At 37.9% G+C, this 19,353-nt stretch overlaps 1 protein-coding gene across 6 annotated transcripts in view; it reads left to right on the top strand.

Annotated features, from left to right (window-relative positions):
• Positions 1-2,536: 2,536 nt before the first annotated feature.
• CDC42BPA (CDC42 binding protein kinase alpha) overlaps positions 2,537-19,353 on the top strand; it is a 338,413-nt gene continuing 321,596 nt past the window's right edge. For 4 of the 6 annotated variants that reach the window (XM_057729071.1, XM_057729070.1, XM_057729068.1 and 1 more), the window contains exon 1: positions 2,539-3,995. In XM_057729071.1, the coding sequence (XP_057585054.1) occupies positions 3,818-3,995 (178 nt within the window). In that variant the 5' untranslated portion in view covers positions 2,539-3,817. Of the gene's footprint in view, positions 3,996-19,353 lie in introns of all 6 variants that reach the window. The other 2 variants (XM_057729074.1, XM_057729072.1) reach the window with 1 other exon arrangement.

Below are 19,353 nucleotides of genomic sequence, written 5' to 3'. Positions count from 1 at the left end.
GGTAAGAGTGGGGCTGGTTGTTATAAATATTAATTGATGGATCAATTCTCTTGTTCTTAGGCCAGAATTGGAGGATTCATTGGACTAGGCTTAATGGCTCCCGCCCTGTTTTACTCTTTTCACTCTCCTATCTCTCTGTCCTCTCCTGTCCTATTTCTTTTCTGAAAGGTCACAATAATTCCCAGCATCTTCATAAAACTTTTCCTGATTATTTCAAACAATTTGTGTTTTGCAGTGGTATACATCTAATCCCCAGGCCTCCTAGCAAAATTTCATAAAGAAGACCTCCTCCAGGTTCTTTATCCAAAGAACACCCTGCCATGCAGCCTGTAGCACTCATGTTTTGCAGGATCACTTCAAGCACTGTGGGGCTGCTGGGGCTCTGCCTTTCTTTGGTTTCATTAACAAGTATGTTCACACTTCAACCGGAACATTTAAAATAACACCCACACAATGTGTTTAGGGTCTAGTTAATTATTAAGTCTTTGAGTTTGAATTATTCAAGTAAAATTGATTGGGTTCAACCTTCTTCCTTCTCTGTGCTTTTTTTTTTTTTTTTTAATAAAAATAAGTTCTTCCCTTTACTCTTTAAATAATGTGGAAAATGTTATTAAGCAACCTTCAATACCCTGGACTGTGGGTGGTACCCAAGTGCTAATAGAATACGTAGAGGACTGGCAGTGTGACTTGTTAAAAAACATATCTATATCTCATATACTTCCATTTATTCATTGTATTTATTGAGACTTAACATGTTTTAGGTTCTCGTTTTTAAACTCTTCTTTAGAGTTATTTACAAGTTGGATAAGTAGGTATCTTAGAGCCAGCTCTGTGATGTAAAAGCAGAAGAAATTGCTACCCCACCTCATGGTCAACTGAAAATGTTAAAATGTCTTGGCTTCACCATTAAAAACCATGTTGCTGAAGAATATGGGTTGACCTGAAAATATGTTCATAATATATTGCTAAGTGAAAACAGGAGGCTATAAAACTGGCTTTTATTATGCATCATTTTATTAAATACATAGAAAGAGACTTGAATAATAAACACCAAAATATTATCTGTGTTAGGATTAAAATTTTCGTTTTGCTTTCTCTTTACTTTTGTAATTAGCCAATACACACACATAAAGATGTCATGGCTATAAATGATCCATCTTTTGTTTGAATCTATGTAAGTATCACATGTGTCAAGAGCTCACTGGAAATAAAGTTGTGTCCTTATTTAAGCCGTGCAAGTGTAGATTTCACGAGAGTCACATTTTGTGAATGACATCAACTTGAATAATTAATGTTAGCCTTCATTTTTAGACTTCATTTCTAGACCTTCATGTCTACTTCTTCCTCAGCTTTCGTATTAATAAGAAGTAAAAAACGCATTTGTGGGCATTAACATAAAGAACAGAACTGCCTCACAGGTGTAGGAAAGGAATATAAAATAATTGTATTTTGCAGAAGGATTATAAAGGAGATGGCAGTTTTGAGAGGAAATGACAGGAATGCAGTGACCCAGTTTAGTGATACATTTAAATGTGGGATCTTCCATGAGAAATCTGTAGAGCGCTCTCCTAAAACCAAGACTCAAAAAAACCCTGGAAGGCCCCAAATGCATCAGGGGCCTTACCTATTGAATGACTCGCCTTTGCTGCCCGGTTTCTGCATTGTGCCACTGGGCTACGTGTGTGCGCGCCACACGGGAGGAGGTTTGATGATAGTGGTGAGAACTGTCTTGACTTCCGTTCATTGGTTGAATCCTCTGTAGGTGGTAACCTAGGCTGGGAAGAACAGGCAGTAGCTAGAATAGTTCCGGAGGAGAAAACACTGTGCTCTACGTAGGGAAACTTTTCGGAATAGACGTAGGGAATTCTGTTCCTCTCGCGCACACACACTCAGGACTTGGAGGGTAGCGCTTACAAGTCTGTCATTGTATTCTTCCCGGGAAATGACACAAGAAGTGGTGTAATTGGACACCCAGGAGATTATTACTTTGGAGTGGCTGAGAACTGAGTTTGGGGGGCGGGCGGTGAGCAGGTAAGGGGCGGTGAGAAAGGCACGGACTTTTACAGATCTGTCGGAAGCCTAAAGCCTTCTACTTCTGGGCCCCCTTAGCAAACGTGCCCGTCAGGTAGTGCCTCCGAGGACCAGGAGGAAGCCCCGCTTTGCGATCCGTACGAGAAGCCTCGAGGAACCGGGAACAGCGGCGAGGCGGTGGCGCAGTTCCCAACCCGCGCCGCGGTCCTCCCGCCTCCACACCGTTCACCACCGCCGCGGCTTCCCTAAGTCCTCCGGTATCCCTGCATTCCACGTTGCGGCAGCCGCAGCCTCGCGGGCCGCGGCGTCCCCACCCTCCCCTCGGGGTGGTGCAGCCGCCGCGCCCCCGGCCCCCGCGCCCCCCCAGGGCCTGGGCTCAGCTCCGCGAGGCCCGAGAACCGGACCCCGCCGCGCCGGCGGGGCTCGGGCGGGGGCGGGGCGGGGCGGAGGGGGAGAGGGCGGGGGCGCGCGTGTCGGGGGCGGGGGCGGGGGCCGCCATATTGGATCCGGACTCGTCGGCTAGCCTCCGCCTGCGTGCGGCGGGGCCTGGAGCAGCCTCGCGGAGCCCAGGGCGCGAGCGCGAGAGGACGGGGAAGGCGGGGGAGGGGTGGAGGGAAAGGAAGGGAGTGGCTGGGAGTCGGGCTGCGGCAGCCTCTGGTCTCCTCACCAGCGGCACCAACCCCTCCTCCTGCGCCTCGGCCGCTTCCCTCCTCGCCGGGGAAAGATGCCCTTAACCCAGGGGTGTGAAGAAGGGGGAGAGCTAGCTGCCGGAGCCGCCCGCGCCCTCGCCACCGCAGTTGCTGCCGTCCGTGTCCTTTGAATTCAGAAAAGCACCCCTCGCCAGGGCGTCGGGAGCGTCGGCGGGCGGGCGGGCGGCCGCGGTGCGGGTGTGGGGGAGACCGGGCTCTCCGCCCGGCGCGGCCCAGGCCGGCGGCCCAGCGACCACCGACATGGAGCGGGCTCGGGCGGCCGAGTAGCCGCCGCTCCCGGAGCCGGGGGCGAGTGCCGCCCGCAGCCAGTCAGGCCCCTGGGAGAAGCGGGGAGAAAAATGAAGAGTGTTCATCGGAATCCGTTGGAAATAGGACTAGCTGCAGAGCCTTAAAAAGAAGGACGTCGGGAGGAGAAAGGAAAAGCCTCCTTCTCATTCGGGGAAGACTTGGTGTGCTTCGAGCCGAGGGGCTGCTTCAGGGACCTCGCCCCCTCCCTTTCCCGCTGGAGAAATTGTCGCTGATGCGTTATCCAAGTGGTGGTTGGGAGGATTTGCGGCAGAATTTTTGGTTTTCCCTCCCCCTTATATACATTCTGTTTTTTTCCTCCCTTTTCGATTTTCCTTCTGCCTGGGAAGTGAATTGCTGATGCAGATCGGACCTAATTCATTAATGATGCAACCGGATTCATTTCAGGATTATGTTGCACGAGTTGAATTTTGAATGAAGGAGAAGAGTTTTTTTTTAAGAAGTGTTGACTCTTTGGTTCTCTGTACTTTTTAATTATTTTATTTAAATATACGATTTAATTGTATTATTCTTTTAAAAATGTATTAAATATATATTTTAATGGTAACTTTCCCTCAAAATATATGTATATGTGCGAAATTGAAGACGCTTCAGTTAAGTGAGGTTACTGGTGTGTTGGATGTTGAATTCAGCACCGGCATTGCGTGACAGTTGTTTGAATAACAAGTGGTTTACTTTTAAAACCACACCTTTTAACATTTAGGTTCAAATAACCATAGTCAAAATCGTTTTAGTAATTGAAAGAAAACCCAGCAAAAATTGAAGCAAACATGTCTGGAGAAGTGCGTTTGAGACAGTTGGAGCAGTTTATTTTGGATGGGCCCGCTCAGACCAATGGGCAGTGCTTCAGTGTGGAAACGTTACTGGATATCCTCATCTGCCTTTATGATGAATGCAATAATTCTCCATTGAGAAGAGAGAAGAACATTCTTGAATACCTAGAATGGGGTAAGTTTGTATTTAAAGTGAAAACTCTAGCTGGCCATTATCATTTAATTGTTATAGAGAGTTATGATAAACTACTCTGTGATGAGTATATGAATATATATTATGTATTGTGTGTACACACTATATATTATGTATTTAAATAATATATAGTCTATATAATGTATTTAAATATATATACAATTAAAGAGTAGACATCAATTATTCAAGGTTTTTTTTGTAGTTTTCAGTAAATATTTTCCCAGGAGTTAAAGGATGCTACTCAGTTGTTGCCTTGATTTAATGTGGAACTTATGAGGAAGAACTTATGTTTTTTGGTCAGCAGTAAGAGATTTTGAATAATTCTGTGATGGGCAAAAATGGATTGCTGCTCACTTTGCCTAATGCGTGGTGTTATAACAGGCATTCAATTGAAAGGTATTTATTAGTGGAAACATTTCTTCCCAGGCTTTGGAAATCACTCTGGAAATGGGAGGAGATACTGAAATATTTTAGGTCAAAGGAACTGGAAGGTGGTCATCAGTGGGTTTTATTACAGCTCTATATAGTACAAGCAAAGGAAATTACTAAACATGGACTTGCCAAAAATTGTCATGTTTCTAAGATGACAAATAGTTTAAGAATTTTGTGATAGTATTTGGTAGAGAATGTTTGGGAGCACCTCCTGCCTGCGTAAGAGTTAGATTTACTCTAAATTTAATTCAAACCTAAATTGGTTGACTTTTTGTTTTCATTCTCCTAAATATTGATGTGATTTAGAAGACCTAGGTAGTGGAGTAGATCAGTGATAAGAGCAAACGCTTCATGTGACCTTCAAGCATGAAGGCTTGGCTTAACTTCTGTTACATGTGAGCAAGTTCCAACATCCACCATCACTGTGGGAAGAGTACACATCAGCACACATAATGCTGTGTATAGTACATATCAATGTACCTATATTGGTACGTTGACTTTTGAAGGATATTGACTAAAGAAGTTATTTCGTACCTTTGGAATACCAATATTTGAGTTTGTTGGAACACTTTTGTACTAAAATGTCTTTTTGTTCCCAAGTAAAGCTTTATTTTTCTGAAGTAAAAGTCAATTGGTGATTATTTCTTTTTTTTGACTTGAAATTTATTAAAAATTCGTTTGTCAGGTAAATCACTTATTCAAGATTGCATACATATAATACCTTTATTCAATTTGTTAGTATCAGAAGTTTTCTAGCAACTTGTTATCATAAATGTTAAAAAATATATATACCTATGAAATGTGAATAGAATGATTTTTAAAAACAAATTACTAGACTCATACTGGGAATGTAAGAATTCTAAATCATCTTTCAAGAGACTGCTCTCTTAAGAATGAGACAGTTTTGACTTTGGTACTGGATTTGTGAGTATATGTCCTTTATTTTTATGTGTAGAGTAAAATATTTTATAAAGTGTATGTAACTTTACACCTTATGTCTCATAAATTTAGAATTTTTTAAGTTTTTTTTAAGATATAAAGAAAAGATTTTGATGCTTTTAGAGTTAGTTTCAGTTCTTGAATTATGGTTTCATAGCGATATTGTAGTCTATGATTATAATTGTCATTTAATATTGATTATTTCTCATCTGCAAAATGATGGGAGATCTCTTTGTATGTACCAGTTGTAAATGTAATTTAAAAATTATGGTAAAAGAGAAAACTATATCATCAATTGCCCTTTGGTTATTAAGAATTTACATTTATGCTCTGAGATATTTTACTGTATTTTCAGAATAATTTATATATATTTTCCACTGTTTTCTTGGATCTTGTTTCTTATATATGTATTAAAAAAACCTTGTTTGTACATATTTAATTTAAGCCATATAAGCCAAACGTGAAATAAGTGTTTTACCAAATACATTTTCTTTTTATTAGTAGATTTTAAGTAATTTCAAACCAGGGAATTTTCACAGTTTTAAAGTAAATTAAGTTTTAGTAGTATCCTTCATATTTTGTCTTTTAGAAGTCTGGTGTGATGTGACAAAAATATACAGTCTCTTAAGTAAACTCCTATTGTGTTTCTCAGTAATAAAGAACAAGAGACTAGAATTTTTAGGCAGTTATTTTGTAGGCTTTGGAACTAGTCAGTGTCTGTTAAGTCTTAGGCATTAAATTGGAGTGTGAGGTCTTAAAAATGGGAGTTATCAACCATAGAAGTTTGGCTAAGGAGGAAGGAAAGAAAGAATGGAAAAAGTTGTCAAGAAGTGCATCATGAGTAGTAGTATTTACTATCTTTAAGTTATTTGAGAATTTATTTTATTTAAGAATGTTAGTCTCATTTAATTATTGAAATAGATCAGCTGTTCTTCATGTATGAATTGATTACTACACTTACTACATTTTGGGGAAATGTCTTATTGGAGTTTCTACCTAACATATATAAAAAACAAGTTAGATTAAGGAAGTTTCCAGATAGTGAATTGACCTCAATTTAATTTTTTAAACATTATTTTTTGGTCTGTGATGCAACTTGAAAGGGATTGTTTCTTGGGGTTAACTTTGATAATTTAGATTTGCCTTAAATGATCCAACTTTTAGTTTGAGTTTGAAAAGACCCCAATTTTGCAACAGAAGAGCAGTAGTAGTTAAATACTGTGTTAGTTCATGCTGTATTTGTGTTTGGCTATCTATATTAATGGAAGTGTCATCTAGATATGCCTTATTTTTATTCTGATGATATTTAAAAAAATGGAGTCTGCAAGATTCTATCTGACTTGCTTCCTTTTCATCAGCTTCACTTTATTCCTAGTTATGGTTCATTTCACTTTTATATTAACATAATATTTTGTTCATTATAGTATCATGACAGTGAGAAAACGGACAATTCAAAGATAGTTTTTTTTTTTAATAGCATTCCTTGCATTTGGTGCTGATGGCTTGAGGGAGGAAATAAGCAGAGCTCTAGAGAGGAAGAGGGGATTAAGCTACTATGCAATAGAGCAAGGGAAGAGGAGTAAGAGTGCCTTAAGGCCATAGATCACTTTTGAATTTAATAATGTAGATTTTCCAGTTATATACAATAACGTTTGAAAGATTATGTTTTGTCCTTGTTTTTTAAGTTGTTGAAATGATTATGGTTTGTATGTTTTGTTTATAAAATAATAGTTTTGATGTTAATAGTGTGACTCAGAATAAGTTACAATAGTGTTGTAGAAGTAAAAATAACTTCCACAATATAAACTAATTTGCTAGTAATGACTAAATGAATATGTTATTCATTGAATTGGTTAGCCTTTACTTTGAGATAAAAATTAGAATTTTAGGGAATCCTTAACCAAGTTACTTAAAGAATAGGCATAAGATAATATTACTCAATACAAAAAAAAATGCAAGACTATCTGTATGTGGCTAACTGTATTTTGATGCTTTCTGAATCTTGGACTTCATTTAAATTATTCTTAAACAACAGTAATTTTATAGTTTATTCAGTGTTATACACACACACAAAATAGTCTGAATGATTAATAAACTTGTTACTAGAGTATATCAGTACGTACTATGGTTTAAACTTTTCATTTGATTAGAGTGGTTTTAAAGCTTGTTGACATTTTTTGATATGTGGGTCATTTAAGTGAGGTGATGGCTTGATTAGAAGAATCTGAATCTTTTTTTTTTGTTCTTCACTTATATTGTTCCTCGTTGTCAGCTTTTCCTGAGTAGAATTTATTAATCACATCAAATTATCAAAAAGTTCACTTAATACACATGATTAGGTTTATTTTCATTTAAGTCCTCAATTAGGATTATCATAAATGTCACCAGAAATATAGGTTGGGCACTTGTTTCCTTTATACTAGTCACCTGATAATCTGGTCCCTTCTAAGAGTGATAGTAAGTACAATTATTTGATCTAACACAATGCTGGCACATGATAGAAGCATGTTCAGTAAGTGGTGGCTGTTATTTTTCCATTTCCATTCTATTTCTCTCTGTTTTAAAAGATATCTTTCTCCATGAGTGGGAATAGGGATGTCAGGAATAACACTAATAATTTTAGGAACTTATTTCATATGGAAATATAAGGCATACCTTAGCATAGCAGTGTAAAAACAACTAGCATAATATGTTGGAAATTTTTTATGAAATGTTCCATAATTCCTGGGACTTGATTAATATTAGATAGTAGGCCCTGGTTATTTTAGGGTAAAAGAACTGAACTTGTTACAAATTAATATCTTATTGCACTGCTACTCTTCAGTGGTAGTCAAATTCTTCCCAAACCTTTTCTCTTCGTGTATACTTATTGCCAGTATATTGCTCATTGTTTTTCATCCTATTCATTTTGATAGGTTTTAGAATCAACTTACCAAGTCCAACCAGCATTTAAAAAATTAAACATAGTAGAATAAAAAATATCAAGTACGTTATGTGTTGAAAGAATAAATATTGTTACACAGAACTCTTGTGTTTTCTTGTTTCTTACTGAAGATTGGAATCAGAAGAGTTTGAATTCTAGTGTAGATGACACTAAAATATATTGACTGTTTAAGAGTGAAAAGATTATAGCCACAGTTCCCTTTTTCAAAAAGGACACATGATTAAATTAGGGACAGACTGAAGAATTTAAACAAAAGGAGTTTCGATAGGGACAGGATACTTGGAAGGAGGGAGAGAGAATGGGAGAGAGGAAGAGTGAGAAAATGAGCATGAATGTGCTGTTTTCCTGGGTTGCTGCTTCAGTCTGATTTGTGAATAATTGGGTATTTTTTGGAAGAACCTAATGGACAGGGCAGTTCACTCATTTGTTTTGTCTTTGATGGCTCATTTCCTTTTTTTTTTTTTTTTTTTTTTACATTTTTCTCTGACTTTGGGCTCGTGGATGTTGACTTCCATTAACTGTAAAAGTTGTGTAACTTGTCAAACAGGAGGAATATGACCTATAGATATGGGTTGTAGTTTTTTGTTTGCCTTCCCATTACTCCAGATGAATGTTAGAGTAAATGGAGGTGAGAGGGATTTGCTAGTTCCATAGATTTTCTCATCCCTTGTTACTCATGAAACTTCCAGTGGGGGTGACTTCAAGTTTTCAGTAGCTAAGACAAAGAATTGCTCAGCAGCTTTTGCTCTATCTTGAGTTAGGAAGTTCTTTACGTAAAGATTTTTTTTGAATGACCCACACTGTAAGGCATTACATATGAATGACTGTCCTTTGTTGCATATAAAACTCCTTTCCAGATTTAGGGGATTTCCTTTTTTCCCCTTTGATGCTGATCAGAGTAACAGGATTGCTCTTCCCAGCTAGTTGCTCCTGACTTCCTCTCTACATTGTCCGCTTTTTCCAGTTAGTAGCTGCTAGCCTCTATGGGCTAACACGGTGCCCCCCATCCTAGTGCTTCTTTATCTGCGTCTGTAGGAGAGTAGCACTTTGGCTTTAATGGTTAACAGGAGGCTCAAAGACCTGGCTCTCCACTCTCCAGTCTCACTATTTTCCCTTTAATTCTTCCTCATATGAATGACAGTTCATTTAGGGGTTAGGGTTTCTTTACTCTAGCCCCCTCCGTAGTTTCAAAATGTGTTCTGGAAATCCATGGGATATTAATAGGTGCTATTGTTGGTGGAGAGGGGGTGGGTTATGTGGCTAAATAAATTTGGGAAACTTTTAAACAAAATTAAACATTAAAAATATTGTGGGTTATCTTAGAATTTATAATATTTTGAGGAAGACGGATGGCAACCAGTATTCCATGGAATACCCTTTGGGAAATGCTCTTTCAGTATGAGGTCGTGGTATCCCTGTGTCAGGGTTAGAAAAAGATCATTTCGAGGGGAAGTTTGGAACACTGCGTGGTTTGGAGAGAAAATCCAAATCTGAATAAGTTAGATTTTACTTAGTGGTTGTGGGCTTTTGTCTTCTGTGTGATAGTCATGAGAACTGAAAGATAAAATTAATCATGGTGGAGTAGCACACGAGTGAAGCTGGTGAACATTTGCATCCAGGAAAAGCACCCTATAAAGTGGAATGAAATAGGATATAATAATGAACCAGTGCTATTAGCCTCTAAAGTCCTTGGAATTACTGACAAGTCTCTATATTTGACCTTTTCTTGCTCTAATTAAACTTGCTTTTCAAGTATAGGCATTCACAACAAATTCAGAAATACCTTGTCTTTTGCAGCTTTAGTTACTATAATTGTAACATGTTGCAGAACTATTGTCTGTCTCTGCAATAATTTTATTCATTACTTTGTGATATTTCAGAGGAAAAGATCATGGACATGCAATTTTAGAATTCACTACAAGTGTTAAGTATTGTTTTTTCTAAGGTTACAACGTTTTTGCTAAGCTGTTGGTTTCAGACTTTTGAATTAGTGTGGAAACTTTACTATTATTTGTATCTGTGAAACTGTGGGTTTCAAGTGCCAGCACCTATTTATGTGTAGTGTAAAGAAACCAGAATATACAATACTTTTATTGAAGAGGAAACCATAGATAATTGGTTTCAACAGTGTGAGCAATTAGAGCTCTGTGATTACCATAAACTTAAATTCTGAGTATTAGGGTGGCAGATAATACTACTAGAGGATAATTCAACTTGATTTTAAAGATAAATAGCTTATATGATAGATTATTCTTTTTTCTTTCTCTTCTGACATACATGTATTTTTCTCTTTAATTCTTCCTCATCAGCACTGTTCCTCTCACCCCCAATCTAATTATGCTTGAAAAAACTACTTAGGTGGATGAAAACAATCTTTTAAAAATACATGTGAATTAGTTCAGTTGTGCAATCATTTGTTAAATTTCAGTTTTATTTCAAATTGCTTACACATCACTGTAGGCTTAATCTATGGAAAAAAAACATGTTCTATTCAGTTTGCTCTATTCATAGTGATAAAGCTTAATTAAATTTACTTAGCGTTTCCATGGTGAAGATCTATAAGTGGAATACCTAAACCTGAACTATTTCTGTTCTAAACCTATATATTGGAAAAGGGCAGGGGTTTTGGGTTCAGACTGACTCCCTTGATCATTGGCTGGGTGATTTAAGCAAGTTACTTAACCTCTTTAAGTCTTTTATCATCAGTGATAAATTGCCATAATAGTAATAGCTTATTTTTCCAAAAGGTTGAAAGTTTGTTTAGGAGTCTCTTTTTCTGGTGATTTATAGTTGTATTTTGTTGGCTTTTTCTCTCTCTCTTTTTTTTTTTTTTTAAAGGGATAAGAAGATTTATTCAGGGAGATACACACTCCACAGACAGTGTGGGCCATCTCAGAAGGCAAGAAGCCTCTCATTCTGTTTGAAATTTCTATCTGGCCTTATGATAAAGGAAGATAAAATGCTATTTTTTGGTAAAGTTTAATTGAAATGTATAGTTGTACTAATATAAGGATGTAAATAACTATTTCACCGTTAACAAACGTACTCAAAACTTATTGATAAAATTTTATTGAATTATATTGGCATTGGAGATGTCTTTCCCTGTGTCACTGTGCAAACAGCATCTTATTCTTTCTTTTTGGGTATTTTGCATTGGAACATTTTGTTATTAACTGAACTGTTTTCCTTTTTTTTTTTTTTTTAATTTTTATTGGAGTATAGTTCCTTTACAATGATGTATTAGTTCTGGACTGTGTTTCAGTAAATATTAAGCCCATGCCTATTCTTTTCATCACCAACAGCAAATATTATGAAATGGCTAGTTATGATTTATTTTTATATTTATATAGCTCCAGCCTGCAAATCAGTGGTAGAGTTCTAGACCTCAAGTCGGAAGATTAAAATAATCATGAACAATTATTGATATGTCATTCACTTAGGATTTTTTGTGGACTAAAGATTATGCAGCACCCATAATGCATGTTTTGGGCTGAGAGTAAATATGAAGAAAATTCACAGTATACCCTAGTGTTTCCTAAACTATATTTCAGTAGGTATAAATGAAGATTCTGAAAATTAAGAGTTCAGTGTATATGTAAGATTGGGAAATAGTATTTATAGCATCCCTCTTTGTATATTGCAAAGCACATTATCATAATAACACTTTTTAAAAGTTCCGCAGTACAGAAACCTCTTTAATTTCGTTTAACCTAGAACTTGCCTAAGTCATTTGACTTTGGAAGCCTTTTTCTGAGAATAGCTGACAGAGTTTGGGAAGTGCTGGCGCACACTAAGAATCCATAGGCAGTGTCCGAGCTTTTCAGCTAGTTATGTTTCAGAAAGTGGCTGTTGAATTCTTCTATCACATTGATTTTTTTTTTAAGAACTTTTATTGAGATATGGTTAACAGACAATAAACAGCATACATTTAGAGTGTACAATTTGGTGTCCCAATTTCCCAGTTCATTCCCCCCCAACCCTCCCTGCTTTCCCCACTTGGTGTCCATGTGTTTGTTCTCTACACCTGTGTCTCTATTTCTGCCTTGCATTACCTCTTTCATATTTGTTAGCATTTGCCTTATGTATTGAGGTGCTCCTATATTGGGTGCATATATATTTATAATTGTTATCTCCTCTTCTTGGATGGATCCCTTGATCTTTATGTAATGTCCCTTCTTGTCTCTTGTAACATTTTTTATTTGAAAGTCTATTTTATCTGATATGAGTATTGCTACTCCAACTTTCTTTTGATTTTCATTTGCATGGAATATCTTTTTCCATCCCCTCACTTTCAGTCTGTATGTGTCCCTAGGTCTGAAGTGGGTCTCTTGGAGACAGCATATATATGGGTCTTGTTTTTGTATCCATTCAGCCAGTCTGTGTCTTCTGGTTGGTGCATTTAGTCCATTTACATTCAAGGTAATTGTCGATATGTATGTTCCTATTACCATTTTCTTAATTGTTTTGTTGTTGTTTTTTAGGTCCTTTTCTTCTCTTATGTTTCCCGCTTAGAGAAGTTCCTTTAGCATTTATTGTAGGGCTGGTTTGGTGGTGCTGAATTCTCTTTGCTGTTGCTTGTCAGTAAAGCTTTTGATTTCTCCATTGAATCTGAATGAGATCCTTGCTGGGTAGAGTATTCTTTGTTGTAGGTTCTTCCCTTTCATCACTTGAAATATATCATGCCACTCCCTTCTGGCTTGCAGAGTTTCTGCTGAGAAATCAGCTGTTAACCTTATGGGAGTTCCCTTGTATGTTATTTGTTGTTTTTCCCTTGTTGCTTTTAATAACATTTCTCTGTCTTTAATTTTTATCAACTTGACTAATATATGTCTTGGCGTGTTTCTCCTTGGATTTATCCTGCCTGGGACTCTCTGCACTTCCTGGATTGGGTAGCTATTTCCTTTCCCATGTTAGGGAAGTTTTCAACTAGAATCTCTTCCAATATTTTCTCGGGTCCTTTCTCTCTCTCTTCTCCTTCTGGGACCCCTATAATGCGAATATTGGTGCGTTTAACATTGTCCCAGAGGTATCTTAGGCTGTCTTCAGTTCTTTTCATTCTTTTTTCTTTATTCTTTTCTTCATCAGTGATGATCACCATTCTGTCTTCCAGGTCACTTATTCGCCCTTCTGCCTCAATTAATCTGCTATTGGTTCCTTCTAGTGTATTTTTCATTTCAGTTATTGTGTTGCATATCTCTGTTTGTTTGCTCTTTACTTCTTCTAGGTCTTTGGTAAACTTTTCAATCTTTGCATCCAGTCTTTTTTCAAAGTCCTGGATCATCTTCACCATCATTATTCTGAATTCTTTTTCTGGAAGGGTGCCTATCTCCTCTTCATTTAGTTGTTTTTCTGGGACTTTATCCTGTGCCTTCATCTGGTACAAAGTCCTCTGCTTTTTCATTTTCTCTTTCTGTGGCTGTGGTTTTCAGTTCCACAAGATGAAATACTGCTGATACTGCTTGATACTGCTGTCTGCCCTCTTGTGGAGGAAGCTATCTAGGAGCCTCCTGTGTGCTTCTTGATGGGAGGGACTGATGGTAGGTAGGGCTGGGTGGGTGGAGCTCAGTAAAGCTTTAATCCAACTTGGTGGGCAGAGCTCAGTAAAACTTTAATCTGCTTGTCTGCTAATGGGTGGGGCTGTGTTCACACCCTGTTGGTTGTTTGGCCTGAGGCCACCTGGTGCTGGAGCTCACAGGCTCTTTGGTGGGGCTAATGGCGGACTCTGGGAGGGCTCACACCAATAAGCACTTCCCAGAACCCCTGCTGCCAGTGCCCCTGCCTCCTTGGTGAGCCACAGCTGCCCCCCCACCTCTACAGGCAACCCTCCAACACCAGCAGGTAGGTCTGGTTCAGTCTCCTATGGGGTCACTGCTCCTTCCTCCTGGGTCCAGGTGAGCACATTTTTTTGTGTGCCCTCCAAGAGTGGAGTCTCTGTTTCCACAAGTCCTGTGGAGGTCTGCAATCAAATCCCACTGGCTTTCAGAGTCTGATTCTCTGAGGATTCCTCCTCCTGTTGCTGGACTCCCAGGTTGGGAAGCCTGATGTGGGGCTCAGAACCCTCACTTTAGCGGGTGGACTTCTGCAGTATAACTGTTCTCCAGTTTGTGAGTCACCCACCTAGCATTTATGGGATTTGATTTTAACGCGATTGCGCCCCTCCTACCGTCTCATTGTGACTTCTCCTTTGTCTCTGGATGTGGGGTGTCTTTTTTGGTGAGTTCCAGTGTCTTTCTGTCGATGATTGTTCAGTAGTTAGTTGTAATTCTGGTGCTCTTGCAAGAGGGAGTGAGCGCCTATCACGTTGATTTTTGAATATTATCACAATTTACATCCAATTCCAAAGGCAGAGCTTTCAATGGCTTGCCTTTATCCTTTTCGTGTTTAACATTTTTTTAGCACTTCTGTTTGGATCACCTAGAAAGGCAGTTTGGCAGTATGTACTAGGTTAGTGTGGACTTCTGCATTGGGTGAGTATGTGTTTATAGATGAAGAACAGTAAGACTTGAAACATGTCTTTGAGTTTATATGTGTAGTTCCTGGTTTGCAGAGATGCTCCTGCTAACCCAGGGATTTTTTTTTTGTTTTCAGTAGAGATTGATCATTTTTTTAATCCAGTTCTCTCTCTAACTGTTGCACTGGTACAGAATTTTGGAGACAGACTGTCATGGCTGTGAAATAGAACAAAGTTCATTCATTTTTTGAGAGGTTTTTTTGTTAAAGCAATGCTGTCCTGCTACAAGAAGAATCCCATCCTTAAATACCTGGTTTATTGGGAGTGGCTAATGCCCCAAGTTGACTGAGATATTAAAAGCAGTCACGCACTTGCTTAGAAGTGTTCTGCCCTGAGATTTAAAAAAATATTTGTTTGAAAAGATTAGGAAGAACTTGCAGTGGCTAGAGCCCCATTTTGTGATTGAATCGTTAGCTAACTATGGCCTTGACCAGACCAAAAATCATAACTAAGGAACATTTAAATACACATTTAAATACAGACCAAAAGCTCAGGTATGTGGTGCAGCTGACATATTGATATGATATCATAAAGCGGCTCCATCTTCCGTACTTATAAAGATTTTCCTAGAGTTTATGGTTAAAACCATAATAATATTTCCAAGTCTAGTGTGATTTCTGTTTCTGCCTTTTTGCTGCATGCCTTTGTAATGTGTCACCCCATTTCTGACTGATGCATGCTAAGTTGACAGTTTTTTCCAGGCTTTCGTTGCTGTATTACATTGCTGGAAATTATGGTTAAGTGTAATCATACTTGTTTCTTTTACCTGTGATCCCGTGGTAACTCCAGTTAATTACAGCAACTCTTGAGTTATCCTGGTGCTATTCAACCTCTGTGTGCATCTGCTTAGTTGACTTGTCTATATTAAATGTATTTAAATGGATTACATTCCTGGATCTTATTGACCTTATTAATCATGACTTTTTGTTTTTCCTATAAATGCTAAGTAATTTTTAATCTCAGTATTACATGTGCACCTAACCTGGAATTATTGGGAATCCTACATATCCAAGGGCCTTTGTTTAGTAGAACTTTTAAAAAATAAATTTGATCGTGTCAACATCTTGCTTAATATCCTGCATTGACTGCTGATAGCTTTCAGGATGACATTGAAACTCCTTAGCATGGCATGGGGAATTTTTAATGATATGGCCCTTGTCTATTTTTCTAATCTTTTGATTTTTAAAGAAATTAAAAAAAAAATTGAAACAATCTGAAATATACAGAAAAATTGCAAGTAAATTGAAAGTAAATTGCCAGCTTGATGCCCTAATCCCCAAATATGTTCGTGTGTATTTTCTTTTTTCTTTTTTTTTTTTTTTTCTTTTTTTGGCACATGGGCTTAGTTACTCCGCGGCATGTGGGATCTTCCTGGAGCTGGGATTGAACCCTTGACCTCTGCATTGGCAGGCGGATTCTTAACCACTGCGCCACGTAGGAAGCTCCTGTTCGTGTGTATTTTCTAACATCTTTTTGCATAACCATAATGCAACCATCTAATTCTTAGGCCTCATTAAAATTTTGTTAGTTGTCCTGATAAAATCTTTATAGTAAAAGGATTCAGTTTAGAATCACATGTTGCATTTGGATGTCATGCCTTGTAGTGTCAGTCAATCTGGACTGGGGCTTCAGATTTTTCCTTAACTTTCATGACTGACACTTGGAGATTGCCAGCTGGTTATGTTGCAGCATTTGAAGTAACCCTCAATTTGGGTTTGTTTCCTCATGATAATACATCTTTGGCAAGAATATCCCAGAAATGATGCCATGCAGCTCTTCTATGTGAATGTCCTTTTCATTCAGCTTAGCCTTCTGTGTCCTACTCTGGTCCCCCATGCCCACTTTGACCTACTTCTCCTAATGGCATATATATGGTATATATATATGTATGTATATATACATATGTGTATATATATAATTTTATTTATCTTTATTTCCCATTCTCACCTTAAAGGATTTTTTTAAGTTATTAAAAATTATATGTATATTATAGCCGAAATTAAGACAACATTGTAAATCAATTATACTTCAATAAAAAATTTTATGTAGTGAAATTTATTCTTTTTGGTATATATCCTATGCGTTTTGACAACTATAGACCACTACCACAGTCAAGATACAGGACAGTTCCATTATCCCCCAGATTATCTTGTGCTGGCATTTTGTACCACCCTCACCTTTTTACTCCAGTTATAATGAAGTGTTGACTCTTCTGCTAATCAGATCTTTTACTTGTTTTCTTTAGCTATTCCATGGATTTCTTTCCTCATTGATGTATCCTATTTTATTTCAAAAGGGGTTTCTTATAAGTAGTGGTTTATAGTCCCCTTCCTTAGCAGTTGAAAATATATAAATAAGTATTTAACAGGGTGAAGGTAAGGAGAAGAGGATGCTACTGTTTAAAGGAATAAGATAAAATGTGAATAATCTCTGTTTTTAAAGGTAAAATTTTCTTATATTAGGTCTGTGTTTAACCTTATTTGTACAATGTCCAGCATAGTCTGGCAGTGATGAATTGAACACACAGATTAGTTTCATTCTCTTCTGCAGCCCCACCAAAACTATAGTAAAGGACTTTTAAAAAAGTCATGAATCTTCAAGGATGAGCAAAACGGGGTGGGGGGGATGCTATGAAATGTTGGAAGCTGAAAAAGTGGGTAGATGGGTGATAGCTGCTGACTTAGCAGATCTGAGAAAGTCAAGTCTTAAGTCAGTAATAGTGTAAGGTAGGACCTATCGTCTTTACTTGGCAGAGTCCTCAGAAGTCTTAGAAATTGGTATTGTTAGGAACCTGTGAAAGTTGAGGTGCAGGTGGAGCTAAAATGTGGAGGATTGATTGAAACTGTTGTGTAAGCAATAGGAACCCTAAAACCTCTTTCCTACTCCGTGCCACCTGGCTCCTGTCTTTTCTTCCCAAACAAAGATTGGATGTTTATTTTGCCTTATCCCCTAATGGTAAAACAGACGTTCTCTATGTTGAGTGATGTTAGGCATAGTTTAGGATGGGCATTTCATACTGAAAACAGGAGAGTAAATAAACGTTTATTTACTTTTGCTTGGCTCCCAGAATGTCGGCCTTTATCACAAAGACAGGAGATTAGAGAATTCTTCTCTGGAGAATCTGACCAGCCCAAGAAGAAAGGCCTAAAAATATAGATATATCAGGGATTTCTCAGTAAAGGGCTCAGGCAATCACACTTCAGTGCAGTTCATTATCAGTGGGCTTCATCCAAGGCTTCAGACCTTCAGAGCATCTTTTCATTTTCTCATACCCAATAGAAAACCAAAGATTGTCAGATATGTGAAGAAAACCTATAACGAATAAGGTACAGCTTCAAACAAACACACACACAAACAGAAAACGGGGAAAAAAGCACCTTACATGAAACACTCCGCAGAGAAAGCATAACTTCAAAACCAAAAAAACTGTCATTAATCTTCTTAGAGATACGAGAAAAACCATGAAATAAGTCAGGATGGCATAAAAAGGAACAAAAGAGAATGAAAAACATTTTTCGAAATTAAAAATGTGATAGCTGAAATTAAAACCTCATTGCAGGAACTGGAAGGTAAAACAAAAAGAATTTCTCAGAAAATAGAGCAAAACCCACAAAGGGATAGAAGAGAAGAGATGAAAAGAACATTGGAAGACCAATTTAAGAGGTCTGAATAAGAATCCGAATAATAGGAATTCCTATATTCTAGAATTGAAGGACATGAGTTTCTAGATAGAGAGGCCCTACCAAGTACCAGCACAAGGGTTGGAAATTCACACCAAGATTTACAACCAATTCATTGTGAAATTTCCAGATCTCTGGGGAAAAAAAACAAACTCAAAAAATTTCCAAAGAGAAAATACAAAGGATCAGGAATCAGAAAGGCTTTGGATTTCTCAGCAGCAACACTGGAAGCTAGAAGACAATGTTAGTATTTTGAAGGAAAATGATTTCCAAACTGGGATTCTAAAACCATCCAAATTCTCAGTCAAGTGTGAACGTAGGATAAAGACATTTTAAGACCCGCAAGTCTTCAAAAAATGTTTAGTTTCTGCAACCTGTGGACTCCCAATAGGGTAACCCACCATCCAGGTTTACCTGAGACTAGGGAATTTCTTAGTATATAGACTTGTGCTGAATACAGGAGAGCCATAGCCAAACAGTGATAAGTTGGATGCCCTAGCCCCAACTAAAGAAGAGAGTAAATTAAGATGAGGATATATAAGATATCTCCTAGTAGGAGATCTAGTACAGAGGAGAGAAGAAAGGACTTCCTAGGATGATGGTGAGGAGAGAATACAGAATGATTGCTTTGCACCACACATGGAGGTCAATCAGCCCAGATAGGAGGCAGCTCAATCTCCCCAAGAGCCTTCTTTAATATCTGATGTGAATGAACATCTTGAGAGGAGATTTAGAAATCTGGGGAGAGTCTAGGGTTGCTTGGAAAATGAAGCAAATGAGAAAGCAGTTATTAAGAAAAATAAAAATTTGTGTAGGAAAGGAAAATAATAATTT

Source organism: Hippopotamus amphibius, chromosome 3 (assembly GCF_030028045.1).
Source record: "Hippopotamus amphibius kiboko isolate mHipAmp2 chromosome 3, mHipAmp2.hap2, whole genome shotgun sequence".
Taxonomy (NCBI): domain Eukaryota; kingdom Metazoa; phylum Chordata; class Mammalia; order Artiodactyla; family Hippopotamidae; genus Hippopotamus; species Hippopotamus amphibius.
Note: the sequence above shows the minus strand (reverse complement) of the source record. Positions and strands in the feature narration are given on the sequence as shown.